This window comes from Manacus vitellinus, unplaced genomic scaffold (assembly GCF_001715985.3).
Source record: "Manacus vitellinus isolate BGI_N305 unplaced genomic scaffold, ASM171598v3 scaffold_27_pilon, whole genome shotgun sequence".
NCBI lineage: Eukaryota > Metazoa > Chordata > Aves > Passeriformes > Pipridae > Manacus > Manacus vitellinus.
In genome coordinates, this window is record NW_021940039.1 from 44,926 (window position 1) to 60,715 (window position 15,790).

Genomic DNA, 15,790 nt, shown 5'->3' on the forward strand with positions numbered 1-15,790 from the left:
TTATGTAACCTAGCTGCAAAAATTCTCTCTGCTCTGGAATCAAGCCATATTGGGGAATGAATGTTAATGCAGATTTCTGCTTATTTCAGATGTTGTTTTCTTGATCATCTGAAAAGACTTAGGAGGTTGCATCCAGGCTTGAGGAGTGTTTAAATGGCTTGTCTGATTTCTTAGCCCTTGATGATAGTGAGCATGAAGCTGAGGGCTTATGTGACAGTGAAAGCCTGCTTCTTCCATTAGCATTGATATTGCTCTTTGACCCCTTATCTTCTGTGTGCCACATAAGGCCAGCAGGACTGAGGGAATGAAGTTAGTTCTTGGTCATAGTTCTTGAACTTTCCAAAGGAAAGTCCCTTTTAGGTTTCAGTTGCATAATCTGATCCATGGCAATCATAAAACTCTCCTGTGAGGTAGTATTGACTATGATGCTGTGGTATATGTAGCAGCTTTGTGGAGGGTTGGTTTTTTTTCCCCTCTCTTCATTTTTGTAAGAAAAAAATCAAGTCTTTTATAACAAGAAAGAAAGAGTTCAAAACCAGTGACTAGCAAAGTTTAGCAGGATTTTGAATACATGTGTGTGTTTCTTTTTTAGATGGTCAACCATCAGTGCAAGTATTTGATAAAACTCTCCAGATAAAGCAGATGCATGTTTTGGAAGCTCTGGATCTTTTGATTGCCCGAACAGACAAAGGTAGGAGAGGTCCCTGTTCTTTGATTCCTGTATGAATCTGACTGTGGCTGGGTATGTGTGTCTCATGAGGCAATTGTGTCTATCAGCATAGGTATATTAGATGCCTTATTTAGAATGAAGGAGCACATACAGAAACTGCTGTTACTTTCTGAAAGGCTGGGGAGGAGTTGGAGGTGGAAATACCCAAACGCTCATTCGTGCTTCCTTCAAGGCAAGCCTGAAACTGGTCATATTGTCAGTTTATGGCCACCATTAGAACTTGACATTTTTTGCAAATATCTGTGACTGAATTATATATTCATTCAGTTGCACAAAAACATGGGGGTAATTACTTATGCTGTCACTATTTTACAAAATGTGTTTCGTTGGTATTTATGCTGTTAAATGTCACCACATCCTAGAGCTATAGAATGTATTTTCTTGAAGCTTCTGGTATAAAACAACTTAAAGCATTATGCTTTGCTTATATTTGCTCTATTTGTTAGATGCTGCTTCTCTTTGGAAGTATTAATTTCAAACTGCCATTTTCTTTTTTTAACTTCTTGTTTCCTGGTTCTCTTCCTGTGTCAGGGAAGGACTCTCGTCTCCTTGTCTTCAGACTCAGTGCTGTCCAAAAAGATATAGAGACAAAGCAAATTATAAGAAGCAAATACGACTGCAGAGAAAATAAACTAGAGAGAACAAAAGGTGATTTAATTTCCACTGTGATATGATGCCAGTAGTTGCCAGGGGCTTTTTAGCTCCCTTGAGGCAGTTGTAGGTGTTCACTTTAGTGTTTTCTCTTGACAGTTAATTTAAACTTTGTTAAACTTGTATTTGAAAACTAGCATGATATAATCCAGAATTAGAATGTTGTAAAAGTATCATGCTACTTGACAATTGCTGCTGATGAAAAGTGTTAAAGAAAAATAGGATTTCAGGATTGGGAGGTATGAGAAGAATTCTGCAGGGATTTAAACTGAAATAAAGCACACTTTAAGTTCAAGGAACACTGGCAAATCTCCATTAAATAGTAGTTCTTAGATTAGTCTGGGTGTTGCTGATTATTTTAGTAGACATAAACATTTTCTGGTCTTCAGAAGCAAGCTGCTGTGGAAAGCTGGAACCTGCAGAATAGTGAAAATCTATGTATTTAGGAATAAGGGTAAAATAGATTTCAAAGGAGTCATAGGCTTTTGTCTTTTTCTAGAAGTTGATGTTATCCTATTGAGGGGGGTTTCATTCTGTGTTGCTAAGACACGCATCAGAATCCTGTTGTACTAATCATCATACAAATACAGAAAAAAAAATCTGACCCTACCCCAACCACCTACAGTCTAGAACATTATTTCCTCAGGCTGCCATTTGTATGCCATAAATACTCACCATGGAAGTGAACTGAGGATTGTTGTGGCTATTCGAAACAAACTACTTCTTGTCACAAAGAAATATAATCCACACCACAGTTTAACCAGCAGCTCTGTGCTCTCATCACCTGAATCTCCAGTAGAGGAGTTCCAGTACATCCGGGTATGTGTAATCTAATTACAAATTACCTTAACAGACTGGGCAGCAATCAGCTAGGGCGGGGAGTGTGGAAAAGGCAAAGAACGTGCATTATCATCACCTCAAACCTCCCGACAAATAAAAGTGAGATGTCATATGATGGAGTTCGATCATATATATGCCAAAGAAATCTTTCAGGTTTTTTTAGAAATTAAGTTTCAGCTTGTTCTTTGTTATGTTGCTGTGCTCAGAGCACATTCCTTTAAAATCATGGAGTACCTGCAGCACCCACAGTAGGAGCTTGAAAAAGAGAATAATTCCTTTATTTATGTTATAGGAAATATGCCTTTCTGACCCTCCAGTGGTTATGACGCTGGTGGATGGACCTACTGGAGAGAGTGACAATATGATCTGTGTAGCATATCGGCACCAGTTTGACTTAGTCAATGAGAGCACGGGGGAGTCTTACAGACTGCATCATGTTGAAACAAACAAAGTAAGTTTGCATCATTGAAACCTATGTTTTCGCAGAGCCCCACTGAACATAACTTCTTGCAGACCCAGTGCATCCTATGCTGACCTTCTGGGAGTGTAATTTATGGAGATCCTCGTCTCTGTTACTTTTCACTTCTATAATGCTGCTTTATGGCACCCAGAGATATTTGTTCCTTTTGGGATATGTGATAACAACAACTCCCAAGAGAAGTAGTTATAAGATATACGTGTGGTGGGTTGACCTTGGCTGGACACCAGCCAGCCACAGGAAAGAGACTGTGTTTCAGGCTCTGGAATATTGTTACCATCGTAAATTCATTTTTCTCCTTTCTTAGTCAACAGTTTGCTTTTCGCTTCATCTTTGTGGTATCAAAGTTTTGTTGTTTATGAAATTGCATCATAATAACTTCAGTTGTTGGCCACCAGTATCTCATTCAGATTTGCCTATTTGCATGTACTATGGCTAAGATTTTTACACATAGCTTATATTTCTATTTAAGAAACTGCTGCCCAGTCAAGTAATAACTGAATCTTTCTATGCTGGACATTAAAATTAATAACATAAGAGTCTGCATTTAGAACATGCTTATCTATTTATTTACTTATTTCTTTTTTTTTCCTTTTATCCTCCAACTGATTGTCTTGCTTGTTAGTCAAAACCCTGCTGGAATAATCACAATATCTTCTGCCTGCTCTTAACCTTTTCCATTATCATTGCAGGTTAATTTTGTTGCGGCTATTGATGTATATGAAGATGGTGAAGCTGGTCTACTGTTGTGTTATAACTGTAAGTGTTAACGGAAGGACAAAAATGGTAATAGTGCAATCTGTGTATATAATTCTTTTTTCATAGGAGTCCAGGTCTGTATTTTAAAATAAATTTTAGTATTTCCTGGAAAGTTTGTAAAATATAGTCTTTTGAACTTAAATGCATATTGGAGAGACTGGAAATTCAAGTATTATTTTAGACATACTAGCTGTTTTATAGATGTGCATCTCTATATTTATAGATGTTGCCATGTTAAAAAAAGTCCCGTTTTTTTCAGATTTGGCTCATTCTTTAGGTAGTTACACAGTTATTAGGTGTTTTCAAGACATGTACAATTTAGCATTTCATCCCTTTTTCCTTGTGTGATGTCCCATTCTGTCTTTGTGGTTTTTTCTTCTGCCTACTTCTTGGCACTATTGCATTATTTCATTGTAATTCTCTCAATCTCCTTTTATAAAATGGTCTTGGATATAGAATCATAGAATGTTAAGGGATCGGAATGGACCTTAAAGATCGTCTAGTCCCAACCCCCCTTGCCATGTGCACGGACACCTCCCACTAGAAAAGGTTGCTCAAGGCCTTATCCAACCTGGTTTTGAACACTGCCAGGGTTGGGGCATCCACAACCTCCCATGTTCTAGAATCTTACTATTCTCACAATAAAACATTTTTTCCTGATATCTCACATAAATTTCCCCACTTTTACTTTGTGCCCATTACTCCTTGTCCTGTCACTACATTTCCTGATGAAGAGTCCCTCTCCGGTTCCTTGGAGGCCCCTTCAGATACTGCAAGGTTGCTATGAGGTCTCCACACAACCTTCTCGTCTCCAGACTGAATGGCCCCAACTCTCTCAGCCTGTCCCCACAGAGGAGGTGCTCCAGTCCTCTTACCAACTTCGTGGCCTCCTCTGGTTATTGATGCTGCTTTTTTCTATTTTGTTACAGATGTTTGCCAATACAGAAAGGTATATCCTTTCAGTGGAGGTTCTCCGCTGATCCAGCCATCAGCTTATGACTTCCAGTTCAGCTGGAATCAAGTTCCATATGCTGTTGGTAAGAAAATATCTCTTTTTACTAGATGGTTGTTTTTCATTACAATATTAGCTTGCACTTGGTTCTTAGTGGAATTACCATGTTCTAGGAACACTTCATTACTTTTTTACATTCATGATGCCACTTGAGCTTAGTTTCTGCATATGATTAAATTTAGAAAGTGTAGTCTTGGTGCCAAGTTCTTCCTTTGCTGAACTCTTTCTTCTGTTTTTCATTTTACATTCTCTCTACATTCTGCCAGGCATGGAGAGTGAAGTTTTCTTCAGGCTTGATGTAGCTCCATGTCCATCCAGTTAGACAAACTTTTCATAGGAAAGGGAGATGCCAGAAGAGATCAAGAACAGTTTTCATGGAGCATCCGAAAAACTTTCACATTAAAGAATTTCACCATTTTTCTTTGCCAAATAACTTTTCTTTCATTGCAGTCTGTGCTTTCCCTTATATCCTTGCTTTCACTACTGATTCCATTGAGATCCGACTAGTGGTGAATGGGAACTTAGTCCACACAGCAGTTGTGCCTGAGCTTCAACTTGTAGCATCAAGGGTAAGACACAGTAAAATCATGTTTGACTATTTCTGTGATATAATTGGGATCTAATTCACATAAAAGTTGCTGCAGCTAAAAACCTAACAAGCCAAAACTGAAATATGTGCTATTTGATCTGTGTTGACTGTTCATGTTTGCTTTTAGTTTATATCAAGTACAAAGAGAATCAGGATTGATCATGCTGCCCTTTATTGGTTGCGGTAATACAGTTCTAAGATACTTGGCTGTTTATGGGGCAAATGCTCTGCTCAACATCACAGATGTTCCCTCCACTTACAGTGATAACCTTTCTATGACCAACCCTTGTTGACCAAGCAGCAATACAGTAATAGTGACAGTAGAACATAGTGGACAAACTCTTACTTGGAAGATGGTTAAGAAAGTCTCACTGTACTAATGATGAGTTATTTGTCATTTCAGTCAGACATTTATTTTAAAGCAACTGCTGCAGTAAGTGGATCATCAGACAGCAGCTCTAAGGAAATGAGTTCAAAGAGTTCTCCTCAAACACCGACAGCTTACGAAAAGCCAGAATGTCCTCTTTCTTCTCTAGAAGGTAATGTGGCAGCTTGAATAATGGTCTCTAATAATTCCAATAGCTATCACATCTCAGTGAAGCTGATCTTTAGTAAAGATGGTAAAAGATCTTGAGTTCCTAGCTGAGAGTCTGGAGGATAAGAGGTTTTCTATTTAGTGACAGATATGAATTACCTGGCTGAGCTTTTGCCCTGTACGATCTTTTCTAAATACATGGTAGCACTGTTCTGAAGAAATAATTTCTGTAGGAAGGGAGGAATTAAGCTTCAGTAGCTTGATGCATCTTTGGTAATATGGCCACGACGAATAATGCAAAAAGAGGCATAAAATAGTGGGAAAACTTGAGATTTTGCATACACCATGCCTTTCATTTAAGAAAAGCTAAACTACCACTGGATGGCTAAAGCTCTTTTGTGAAACAAAAGTAAGTTCTAGCCTTGAAAAAGTTTGCACAGTCAATTTAGTGTAACATGATCTGTGAACAATCAATCTATAGTGTAACAATAATGGAGAAACAAGAGAACATTAACTAGATAATGCAAGATGTATGTATACCTTTCTTCTTTAAATCTGCTGGTGCACTGTTAGCAGAAGGGGGAAGGAGAAGGTAACCACATTTTCAGTTTTTTAAAGGCAGTTTAGTTTTTTTCTAGGAATTAGGAAAGCATGCTATTTTATGCTGCCTAAGAGGAGGTGTCATAATTTAAACTACTTGAGATCCAGGCTCCAATATATTTGCAGTATGTTAAAATGCATGGGGAATATTGCAGAGTGCAGAGTCATGTTGTAATAGTCAAAGTACCAGCCTGAAGTTGTATTAATTTACTTCCTGGGTCTGCTGCTGATTCTTCATGTCACCAAGAATCAATCTTCTTTTTCTCTTATTTCTTCTTCCTCCTAACTTATTTATATTGAAAGATCTCCAGAGCAAGAAGAATCTTTGTCATTTGGGTTAAAAAGCACCCAGCTCAACAAGTATAACTTTCCTTTATAACTTTTCATTTGGAAGTGCTAAGAACTGATTCTGTTGTGAAAATGTAACATTCTTATTTCTTTCTGTATTTCAGGTGAAATTCCATGCAGAAACCTGTACAAAATTCCTCTCAGCAATCTGGTTGGGCGAAGCATTGAACGACCTCTGAAGTCACCTTTGGCTCCCAAGGTCATCGCTACTACAACATCCAGTGGCATTGCCTCACTTCCAGTTACACACTCACTATCCTTATCTCGTATGGAAATTAAAGAAATTGCAAGCAGAACACGTAAAGAATTGCTGGGTAAACTCTCCTCATTCTTCAGTGTATATATCAGTTGCCAATTACACACTTTCTAATCTTTGGGCCATCACAGTTAGATTTGTAACATGCAGCTAGTATTCATAAATTATTAAAATGAACAACAAAATGAAACTGTGAGGAAACATTATTTGCAAATAGTACAGCCATTGTCTGATCATGTATAAGATGACCATATTCTAAGCCAGGTAGAGATGGTTAGTAATGGAAACTAGCAACAGATCCCTTAACATTTTCATGAATGCTTTATTTTCTGTTGAGAGTATTAAGTCTTTTATTCTTTTATTGAGGCCTTTTGGATGAGCCTATACCCAGGACAGAAAGTGCACAGAAGCACAAAAAGGTTCCTCGAAGACAGTCAGACCCCAAGCAGGGAGCAGTAAGATCGACTAGTAGTGACAGGTAAATATACTGGCTTTAGAAAAGAGACTGAGTTAGACTGTAAATATATTCAGAATTGATTGTTCATGCTTATCTCAGTTGGCTGGGGCTGACTGAGACCTTTGTATAGCCATATGCCTTTCATGCTAATGTGTTTGCTAGAGTATCTTATTACGGTAAGTACTGATCCGATTATACTTTTTGCTTAAGACACATGGATGAGCAAAGCAAGACTAAATGGGATTTTGTGGGGGCCTGCTGCAACTGAGCCTGTAATTAAGATTTGGACTACTGAGTCTGCACTCTGCAGACTCTCTTGCTTTTTCCTTCATATACTCTTGTGTTGCTATTTCCAGAATAAATTTTGTGAAGAAACACCATAGCATTTGTCTATTCGGCACTGACCCCACTGCCATTCTCTTGTTTTCACTGTTTTCATAAGCTGTGTTTGTGTAGAATACTGGCAGAATTCAGCCAAGATACAGGAGACTGAGATTAACCAACCAAACAAAAAATCTGCTGCAGTGTAAAACCATGTTCAGTTTAGTTCTCCATTTGGAAGTTTGTTGGATGAGGGACTTCATTAATACTACCTTTTGATTATTTTCAGTAGAGTAAAACGGGAGGAAACTCAGTTGCAGTGGTCTGTATCTGTCTTTAGGATAACTTGATTGAGTTTAGAAATAGCTGTTGTTCCTTCTTGCCTCAAACTGTATTTTTTTTAGTAACTTTTGTCTTCGTCTTTGCAGGATAATCTCAAGCTCTTTTGAAAGCTATTCTGAAACACGTCATCTTTCCACTAGTTCAGATCCTGATACTTTAGCACACAGGGAGGGGAGCTCACCATCTAGCTATCCATTTCAGCTGATTTCTTTATATGATGAAGACATCATTGACTTGAAATGAAGACAGTCATAAAACCTTTGTTCCTTACTTCACATTTTCTTACAACTCTGTGAGCTCTATGGGAATGTCACAAACACTGCTTCTGGTGGTAAAATGTGGCTGGAAGTACTGGTGATAAATCTTTATAGAACCCATGTTGTTCTGGCTAGCACAGCCTGATTTGGTAATGCTTATATCTTTGACATAGGTATGTTTTCTCAGTTAACGAACCATTACTTTTTGTGGCATTCTAACAAGTAGGTAATCAATGATAGATTTAGGCTGAAACTGAAGTAAATGAGAAGTATTACTTGTTCTGAGCTTCTTATACTTTGAAGTACCTGAATGACATGCAGCAAAGTTAATTGCTGTTGTGTCTATCATGAGTTGTTTTACAACAGTGTATGTCATGTAAAAAGAGGAATTTTATAATATAAATCAATGCTTTTGGTTTTTCAGTCTTAAACAAAACAACAACAAAAAAAAAGAGGCTTGCAGGCAAGGTCATTTCAAACAATACAGTCAGTCTTTGAAATGATGCAGCTCTGGTATGTTCACTGAATAATCAGGTAAGATATGAGGATACTGCTTTCTTTGCTTTGGCTTGTCCATGCACATTGTTTAGAGAAACTTGAAAACTGTTTTGGTGTTAAGAATCCTTGAGCAGAGAAACTTCATATAGAAAACACAAGCTTTCAAAATATTTCTTAAGAATTGGAAGTAAAAAACCCCTAAAAAACCCACAAACAAACAAGCAAAAAAACCCTAAATCAAAACCCCAATCCATCTACTGGAAAACTTTTATTGTAGTGCATCTGCAGATTTTTCCATTACAGGCAGAAGAGCCAACCCCGATTGTTTTGACTACACAGAGATTCCTGTGCAGGCATCAGCATTAGCTGATGTCTGCACTAGCACCAACAGTGTAAGTCATTGTTCCAGACAATTGTATTTTTCTAACTGGATGGAGACTGAAATTTCACTGATAATAAGCTAGTTTTCTATGAAATAGTCATCTTGGCTCTTATGTTTTATATTGGTTTTATATTGAAAAGTTGATTTCTTTTTTTTTTTTTTTTAACCCTTTCCTCCAGAACCCCTTTGCAAGGGGTTTGTTTTGTTTGGTTTTGGTTTTTTTCATGAAAGCATGATGCTTCCAACCTTTTTATATATGAAGTTTTTAGCTTTATTAGCAAGTATTTCTTGTTATTTATGTAGAAATACTCCCGTATCCTTGATTTTATTTCACAGTACCATTCACGTCATGATTTCACTTTCTGTTCAAGTCTGGTCATCTGGAGATGTGTGCCTTTTTCTGCCGTCTGTCTGAATGTAAAACTGCTTTTGCAAAGTACTTTTTTCTCAGTTTATTGTATATAATGGCTGAATTGCTCCACCTAAGAAAATATCTAAGGCCTTATCTGGAAGCATCATTTCATATTCTCAACTGGAGTGGCTAATCAAGAGAAGAAGCAATATTTTCAACAGCAATTAGTCTAGGAGCAAAAGGCTACTATTACTTTAGTGGGTTTTGCACTCATAGATATGTGGGGTGAGCCTTAATAAGCATCTAAAAGGAAGTACCAGAGCAAAGTCTTTGCAAGAGCTTATAATTCTTTTTTGAGAATGTTATTTCTAGAGACTGTGTTTATTTACCCTATCCTTATTTATGTGGGCAGCTAAGGTTTAAAAAATCAATCTGAAAGTATCACATAGTGCTTATTCTCCTGGAAGCTGTAAACACTTCTGTACTGAATCCACTTCCAGGGACACTGCTAGCACTTAAGTATTTTTAGAAAGCAAAAGAACCACGTTTTCCCAATAAAATTTCTCAACGTAGTATTTAATTTCTGTTGTGTGGGTGTTTTTGAAGAATATACCAGTGTGTTGCAAAACTGGGACTTTAGTTAAAATATAATTTTAACTGGAAACTTTGCTTTGCCCTGTTAGGATATCAGATTTTAAATACATTGCAGACGTTCATCTGTGCTATTATAGCATGATTTAAAATTATTACTATGGTTTAATAGCAGTTGAAGTGACATATGGAGATTTTAAAACTTGTTGTGAAGTACCTGAACAAATACATATTTAGGTATCCTGAAAGACTAGCCTTAGAGGTGGAACACTAGAGAGATCAAGAAAAATGAGAAGAGCTTGACAGAAAGCTTGACTCCTGCCTATGATGGTAGTCAGAATGCATATAGGTGTGGCACTTGTGAATTCTAGATATAGTTATAGAAGAAAGGGCCATAAAGCAAGAGTTATTTTCTTTAACCAGAAGTACAGCAGTAGCTGTAAAGTATTACTTCAAATAAGGAGAGAGTGGGAGAGTGTGTGTGTGTGTGTGAGTGAAAGATCCTTTGAAGGTCTGCCTGTAATCACAGCATTGATGATATCTAGCCAATGAACTGTAAGAGTACAGATATTTGATTGCTTAAGCTAGACAAAACCAGATCAGCCTTGTACTTATCTGGAACAGGATGTTGGTATCATTTGAAGAGGGCAGCCCAGCAACTGCATCCCCTCCTACCTCCCACCTGAATTTTATTCTATAGCTTGATTTGATGGGTCAGGTAGAAGCTGTTACTCAGGTCACAGTGAGAACTGCCAGACCTAACAGACTGTTACTCATATAGGACAGGAAGTATCTGAATCCTGGGAAAAAAATTACGTATCTTCATTCTTAATGTGTCCAATAAGTGCCTTAACAAGGCTTCCACTTACTGAGTTTTTGCTTCTGTAATTAATCAGTGCATCTTATAGGGATAATATCAGACCTAGCAAAAGAAGTAGGGAGGGATGATGCAACTTCTAGTTTGTTTTATGTGACATCTAGAGATGGTATTTGAGGCTTTAGGGTCATGTAAGTGTAGTTTACTACCTACTTACTGTATGAGAGCAGCAGAGTATAGGTAGAAGGCAGAGAACATGGTAATAATATTCCAGTTTCATTTGACATGAGCCACAAGAACCAAATTCTGTATCTCATTTATTGTGTCAAAAGACAAAATATCAACACAATAATGTGAAATTGCTGGCATAGCAGGACAAATATCTACTGTACAAGGACATGGTTTCTGTGTGTTCTTAATAGTCTCATCCGACTACCATGAACTCTGTGCTTCTTAGTGTGATGAGTTGGTATTCTCTGAACTAGCTTCTAGTCACTGTTTCTCTCAAAATATTGTCTTAGATCCCTACCGTTCAGACTGCTAATCAAAATCAAGAGGCAGTTGGTGGTATTGATATATAAGCTGTTGTGCATCATTTATGAAGGGCAAGGTTTTTATACATCTGTGGAACCTCTCCTACTTCAGACTGGTGTAAGAGGACAAGGCTCGTTAGAAGGCTGCTGGGATGGGCAACTATACTATCTTTCACTCCAGCATTTAGAGCCATGTTGTTTCCCTTCTGCTTTTCCAGCATGTGCATGCATATACTCATTAAAACTTAAAAAGTAATCCTGGGCACAAATTGTAGCCATGTGTACCCTAAGCACAACCCTTCCTACTTTAACATCATATGTTAAAGCTGCCTGTAGGCTGCATTCTTGATGTTGGCTGACCATCTCATGGTTGGGAGAAAAGATAATCTTTGAATCTACAACTATGTGAGATGGGTGTTGTTCTAATAGGAAAACTGAAAAATCTTGCTACAGATGGATGGAAGACATTGTTTCCATGATGGAAGAATTGTTACCAGGTTGAACACTTTCTGTCAGGCTAAGGTTAACTGAAGGCCCGTTCAGGACTCTTGGCTAAGTTTCTGCAAGAAATATTTTCTATCCCAATGTGCTGGATTTGTTGGCAGCAGCAGGGCTCTTAACGCCTTTTTGATAATGGTATTGTCACCACTTCAGCACTGTGCCTTAGGGGGACTAAATTACAGGAATGTCATTTACTTTGGTGCAAGCGTTAGACTGTTCAGGCAGTTAATTTAGAATGTACTTGTGCCTCGGCACCAGCATGGGTAACGATGCATGGAATCACAAAATAGTTGAGGTTAGAAGGGACCACTGCATATCATGTAGTCCAGTACCCAACCCCATGAACCTCCATTCAAAAATATTCTCAAAATGGGTATGCAGCACTTTGAGCTACTCATCATCTTTGTCCTGCATTTGAATCACAGCATGCATATAAACTATCCAGCTTTGAAGTGTGACTCAAGAACCCCAAGACACGTGAGCTAAGTTAATTCTTTCACACACACAATATGCAGCCCTTAAGGCTGAGGCTTTGATGGGCCCTTTCCAAGGTCCCTAAAGCCCAGTTTGGGCTTTAGAAACTGTTGCAGACTAATGGTCATTTTTGTCCAGTTCTTTCTTCTAGTGTCAATGCAGTACACATAAATCTTAAAAGTGTTTGAAAGTAACAAAACACTTCCCTCTAATAAGAAACAAAGACCCACATGCAATTTGAAAGGTCTATAGCTGTTCATGGGTAGCAAGAGATCATGCAGTGAATGGATGCATGCATACATTCTTTCCAGGCTGGCAAGGAAAATGTAGGGCCTGTTGTAGTTACAGTCCTTCCGTTGTCTGGGGCTGAGGTGGGGTTCTTTTGGTTTGTTTTGGTTGGTTTGGTTTCTTGGGGTTGAGTGTGTTTGGTGTGGGGTTTTTTTGGTTGGTTGGTTGGTTTCGTTGTGGTTTTGTTTTGGTTTTTTGTTTGGTTGGTTTTTTTGTTTTGTTGTTGGCAGTGGGTGGTTGGTTTTTTTCGATGCATAACATACATGCAAGTATGCACCTAGAATGAATAGCGGGTTTGCTATCTGCCTTCATGAGATTATTTCTATAAAAGCACAAGCATTTGGAATTGATTGGTAGATTCAAATTGATATTTTTATTTTATTTTTTTTAGTACTGTGATAGTAAACTGAATAAATATTTAAATAGTGCTTAATAAGGCAGGGGATGGGTACCGCCTAACCAGTTACGTATGGTCAAAGTTGCTGCTCCTGACATACTTTCTGCTGTTCTATGTATGTTTGACCAAGTAACAGCCAGCTCATGTATGTTTTCTTAAAGGTGTGAGTCTATAACTTGTGCTTGCAGATGCAATGGCTTTTCCAGAGCTGTTGGCTTAGTCTGCATTTGAAATATATAATCCTTTGTGTTTGGATTTGGTTTTCAATATATATACATATACAAATATATATATATTTGTAATTTCCACCATAAATTTTAGGGGATTAAAAGTCCCAAGATTATATATATAGGAATCTAAAATAATGGGATCATAAAAGGTGGTGGAGGGAAAAGTCCCATCTGCAAGCAATAAGGAAGTTAAAAATAATTTTTGTTGGCTTCTGTGTATGAAAATGAGTACCATACTATTTTCATTGTTAACAATTCGATGTCATGGTTCATGTGCACAGTGCTTGCTAATTCTGTTAAAGCACTATTTTCTCAGATAGGCTTAGTCTGATTTTGTGAAGGAATAAATTATACCCTGGGAACCTAATATTAACAATATGGGAAGGCTCCAGAGATTATGCAGCAAATATTGGTACTTGCATGCAGATTAGAAAGTATTTTTATTCTTATTAGTTGAGCACAGCAATTTCATCAGCTTGTATACTGCCTAGCTGCTTCCCTTTGTTGCTGACCTGTAACTGACTGATTCCTGTTTGCTACTGGAAATCGCGATATTAGCACATGACTTGAAGAGAAAATTAAGATATTATTTTCTGCTTATTTATAGCTCTATTAGGTATTTATCTGGTTGAATGGAAAATGTTATGTCTGTAAAGGTTTATGCAGAGTGTTATCAATCTGAAATGTCAGTTTAATTAAGCCTTTGAATGGTAGCAGACTGCTTTGTAATTTAATGATTGCATATTGTTAAGACTGTTGCTACATTTGTGTTCAAAGACTCTTTACCACTTGTCTTAAATGATGATGTATTACCATTGGTTTTAATGTCATTTGATAGCGTGTATGGTTTGTGTTTTAGATGTGACATCCAAATAGAAACAGTCCTATTACATCTGGAACTGTTTAAGTGCTATTTATCACCTCTGTGAAGGAGAAACAGATGATTTATTCCTTCATATGTAATAAACTATAAATTTGACCTCACTTCTTTCTTTCACAGATGCGGAACTAGTGCACTCCAAATCTGGAAAGAAAAAAGACAAGAAATTAAAAAGACAGGAGGTAGCATAGAGCTCTGGATTACCGATTCCATTTGCGTTCTTTGAAGGGCTATATCCTACCTGTGAGATTGGTGTTTGTATCTTAAGCTTTACCCATCTTTGACCAAAACTATAATCCAAATTGGTTTATGTTTCCAGGCATCTTTTAGACTTTGAGACCTGCTTCATTTGGAGATCTTTACCCTTTAAATTAACACTAGAAAAGATAGTATTTTTCCTTTTCTGACTAAGTGTATATTCTTGCTGTCTCCCAGACCCTGTCATTCCTTTTGAAAAACCATCAATCTTTCCCGAAGTCTTGGAGACATTCTCCTAAGAGCTCCAGCCCTTCCTGTGATTTAAATGCATTCCTAGCCAACTTGACAGCAGTAGGAAAAAACCCTCACAGGTGTGAAGGCCAAGCATTCATCTCCATTTGGGATTAAGACTTAGTCTGTGGTCAGGCATCCCAGAAATTGTAGCAGCAATACAAATGTCAAATACTGCACTCTGCAAGTAACATTACCCAGGCTACATCATGACCTTCTTCACTGTAACACGCCATAAAGAAAAGGTAGAGTGGAGCAAGGAAATTTAATTTATTTATTTACAAAATTAAAATCTAATTTACATAGCAGAAGAAAAGATACTGGCATGTCTTCTCATGAGAGGAGGAGCAAGAATCCACATTATTACAGCTCACTACCATACAGCTACAGCTCTGTTCTGCCAGAGGAGACTGTGGCTCAAGGCTCTCTTAGGAGCATCTTTAATAAATTTCCCTATGAAAAGTCACTTCAGATTGAAATTTATGATGCTTAATATAAAAACATTAAACTCTTTGGTTACCAAGAAGGCCATAACCCAGTTCCTTAACACAGGCACCATTGGACACACCTCAAGCTAAACGTGGGAAGATTTCAGGTATCACCAGCCATGGAGCAGGACTACAGCAACGGGCAAACCCTGCAATTAGAAACAGAAGAGAATAAATACAAGTTAAGTACATATTAAAGGAAAAAGTAAATAATGTCCAAATTAATCCAGTAAGGGGGATGCAGTTTTCATGCTCAGATTCTTGGACGGTTCCAGCAACACGCTGCCTCTAACAGAAGGACAGAGAATAAGTGATTTTTAAGGCAGTATGATAAACGCTAGTGCATTTTATATCATATTAATTACAGGAATATTCCTAACGAGTAGAAATTGCCGCCCTCGGGTACGAGTCGCAGGCAGGGCACCCCGGCGGGCACCGAGACGCCTCAGCAGCCCCGGCCCGGGGAGCGGGAGCGCCGCGGCGGGCAGTGATGACGTCAGGAGTGCGCCGGAAGCCACCTGACTGGAGAGCGGCAGGGGTTCCGTGTCCCGCCGCCCGCCGGTTCTCCGGCTCGGCCAGGCCCTCGGCTCTCCCGTCCTTGCAGCGCTCGGCGCTCTTCCTGATGCCCGGCTTGCCCCCTTTCCTTCCCGCCGCGGGCCCCGAGTAGCTGTGGCGCGGGCCGCGGAAGTGCCGGG

General features: G+C 38.4%; 1 protein-coding gene across 3 annotated transcripts in view; it reads left to right on the forward strand.

Moving 5' to 3' along the window:
- GARNL3 (GTPase activating Rap/RanGAP domain like 3) overlaps positions 1–15,131 on the forward strand; it is a 34,552-nt gene extending 19,421 nt beyond the window's left edge. The window contains exons 18-28 of one of the 3 annotated variants that reach the window (XM_018074216.2): positions 593–691; positions 1,262–1,378; positions 2,028–2,200; positions 2,514–2,672; positions 3,392–3,458; positions 4,388–4,495; positions 4,921–5,039; positions 5,463–5,598; positions 6,647–6,856; positions 7,165–7,276; positions 14,554–15,131. In XM_018074216.2, the coding sequence (XP_017929705.1) occupies positions 593–691; positions 1,262–1,378; positions 2,028–2,200; positions 2,514–2,672; positions 3,392–3,458; positions 4,388–4,495; positions 4,921–5,039; positions 5,463–5,598; positions 6,647–6,856; positions 7,165–7,276; positions 14,554–14,572 (1,319 nt within the window). In that variant the 3' untranslated portion in view covers positions 14,573–15,131. Of the gene's footprint in view, positions 1–592; positions 692–1,261; positions 1,379–2,027; positions 2,201–2,513; positions 2,673–3,391; positions 3,459–4,387; positions 4,496–4,920; positions 5,040–5,462; positions 5,599–6,646; positions 6,857–7,164; positions 7,277–8,004; positions 11,360–14,553 lie in introns of those variants that run through there. The other 2 variants (XM_018074214.2, XM_018074215.2) reach the window with 2 other exon arrangements.
- Positions 15,132–15,790: the final 659 nt, after the last annotated feature.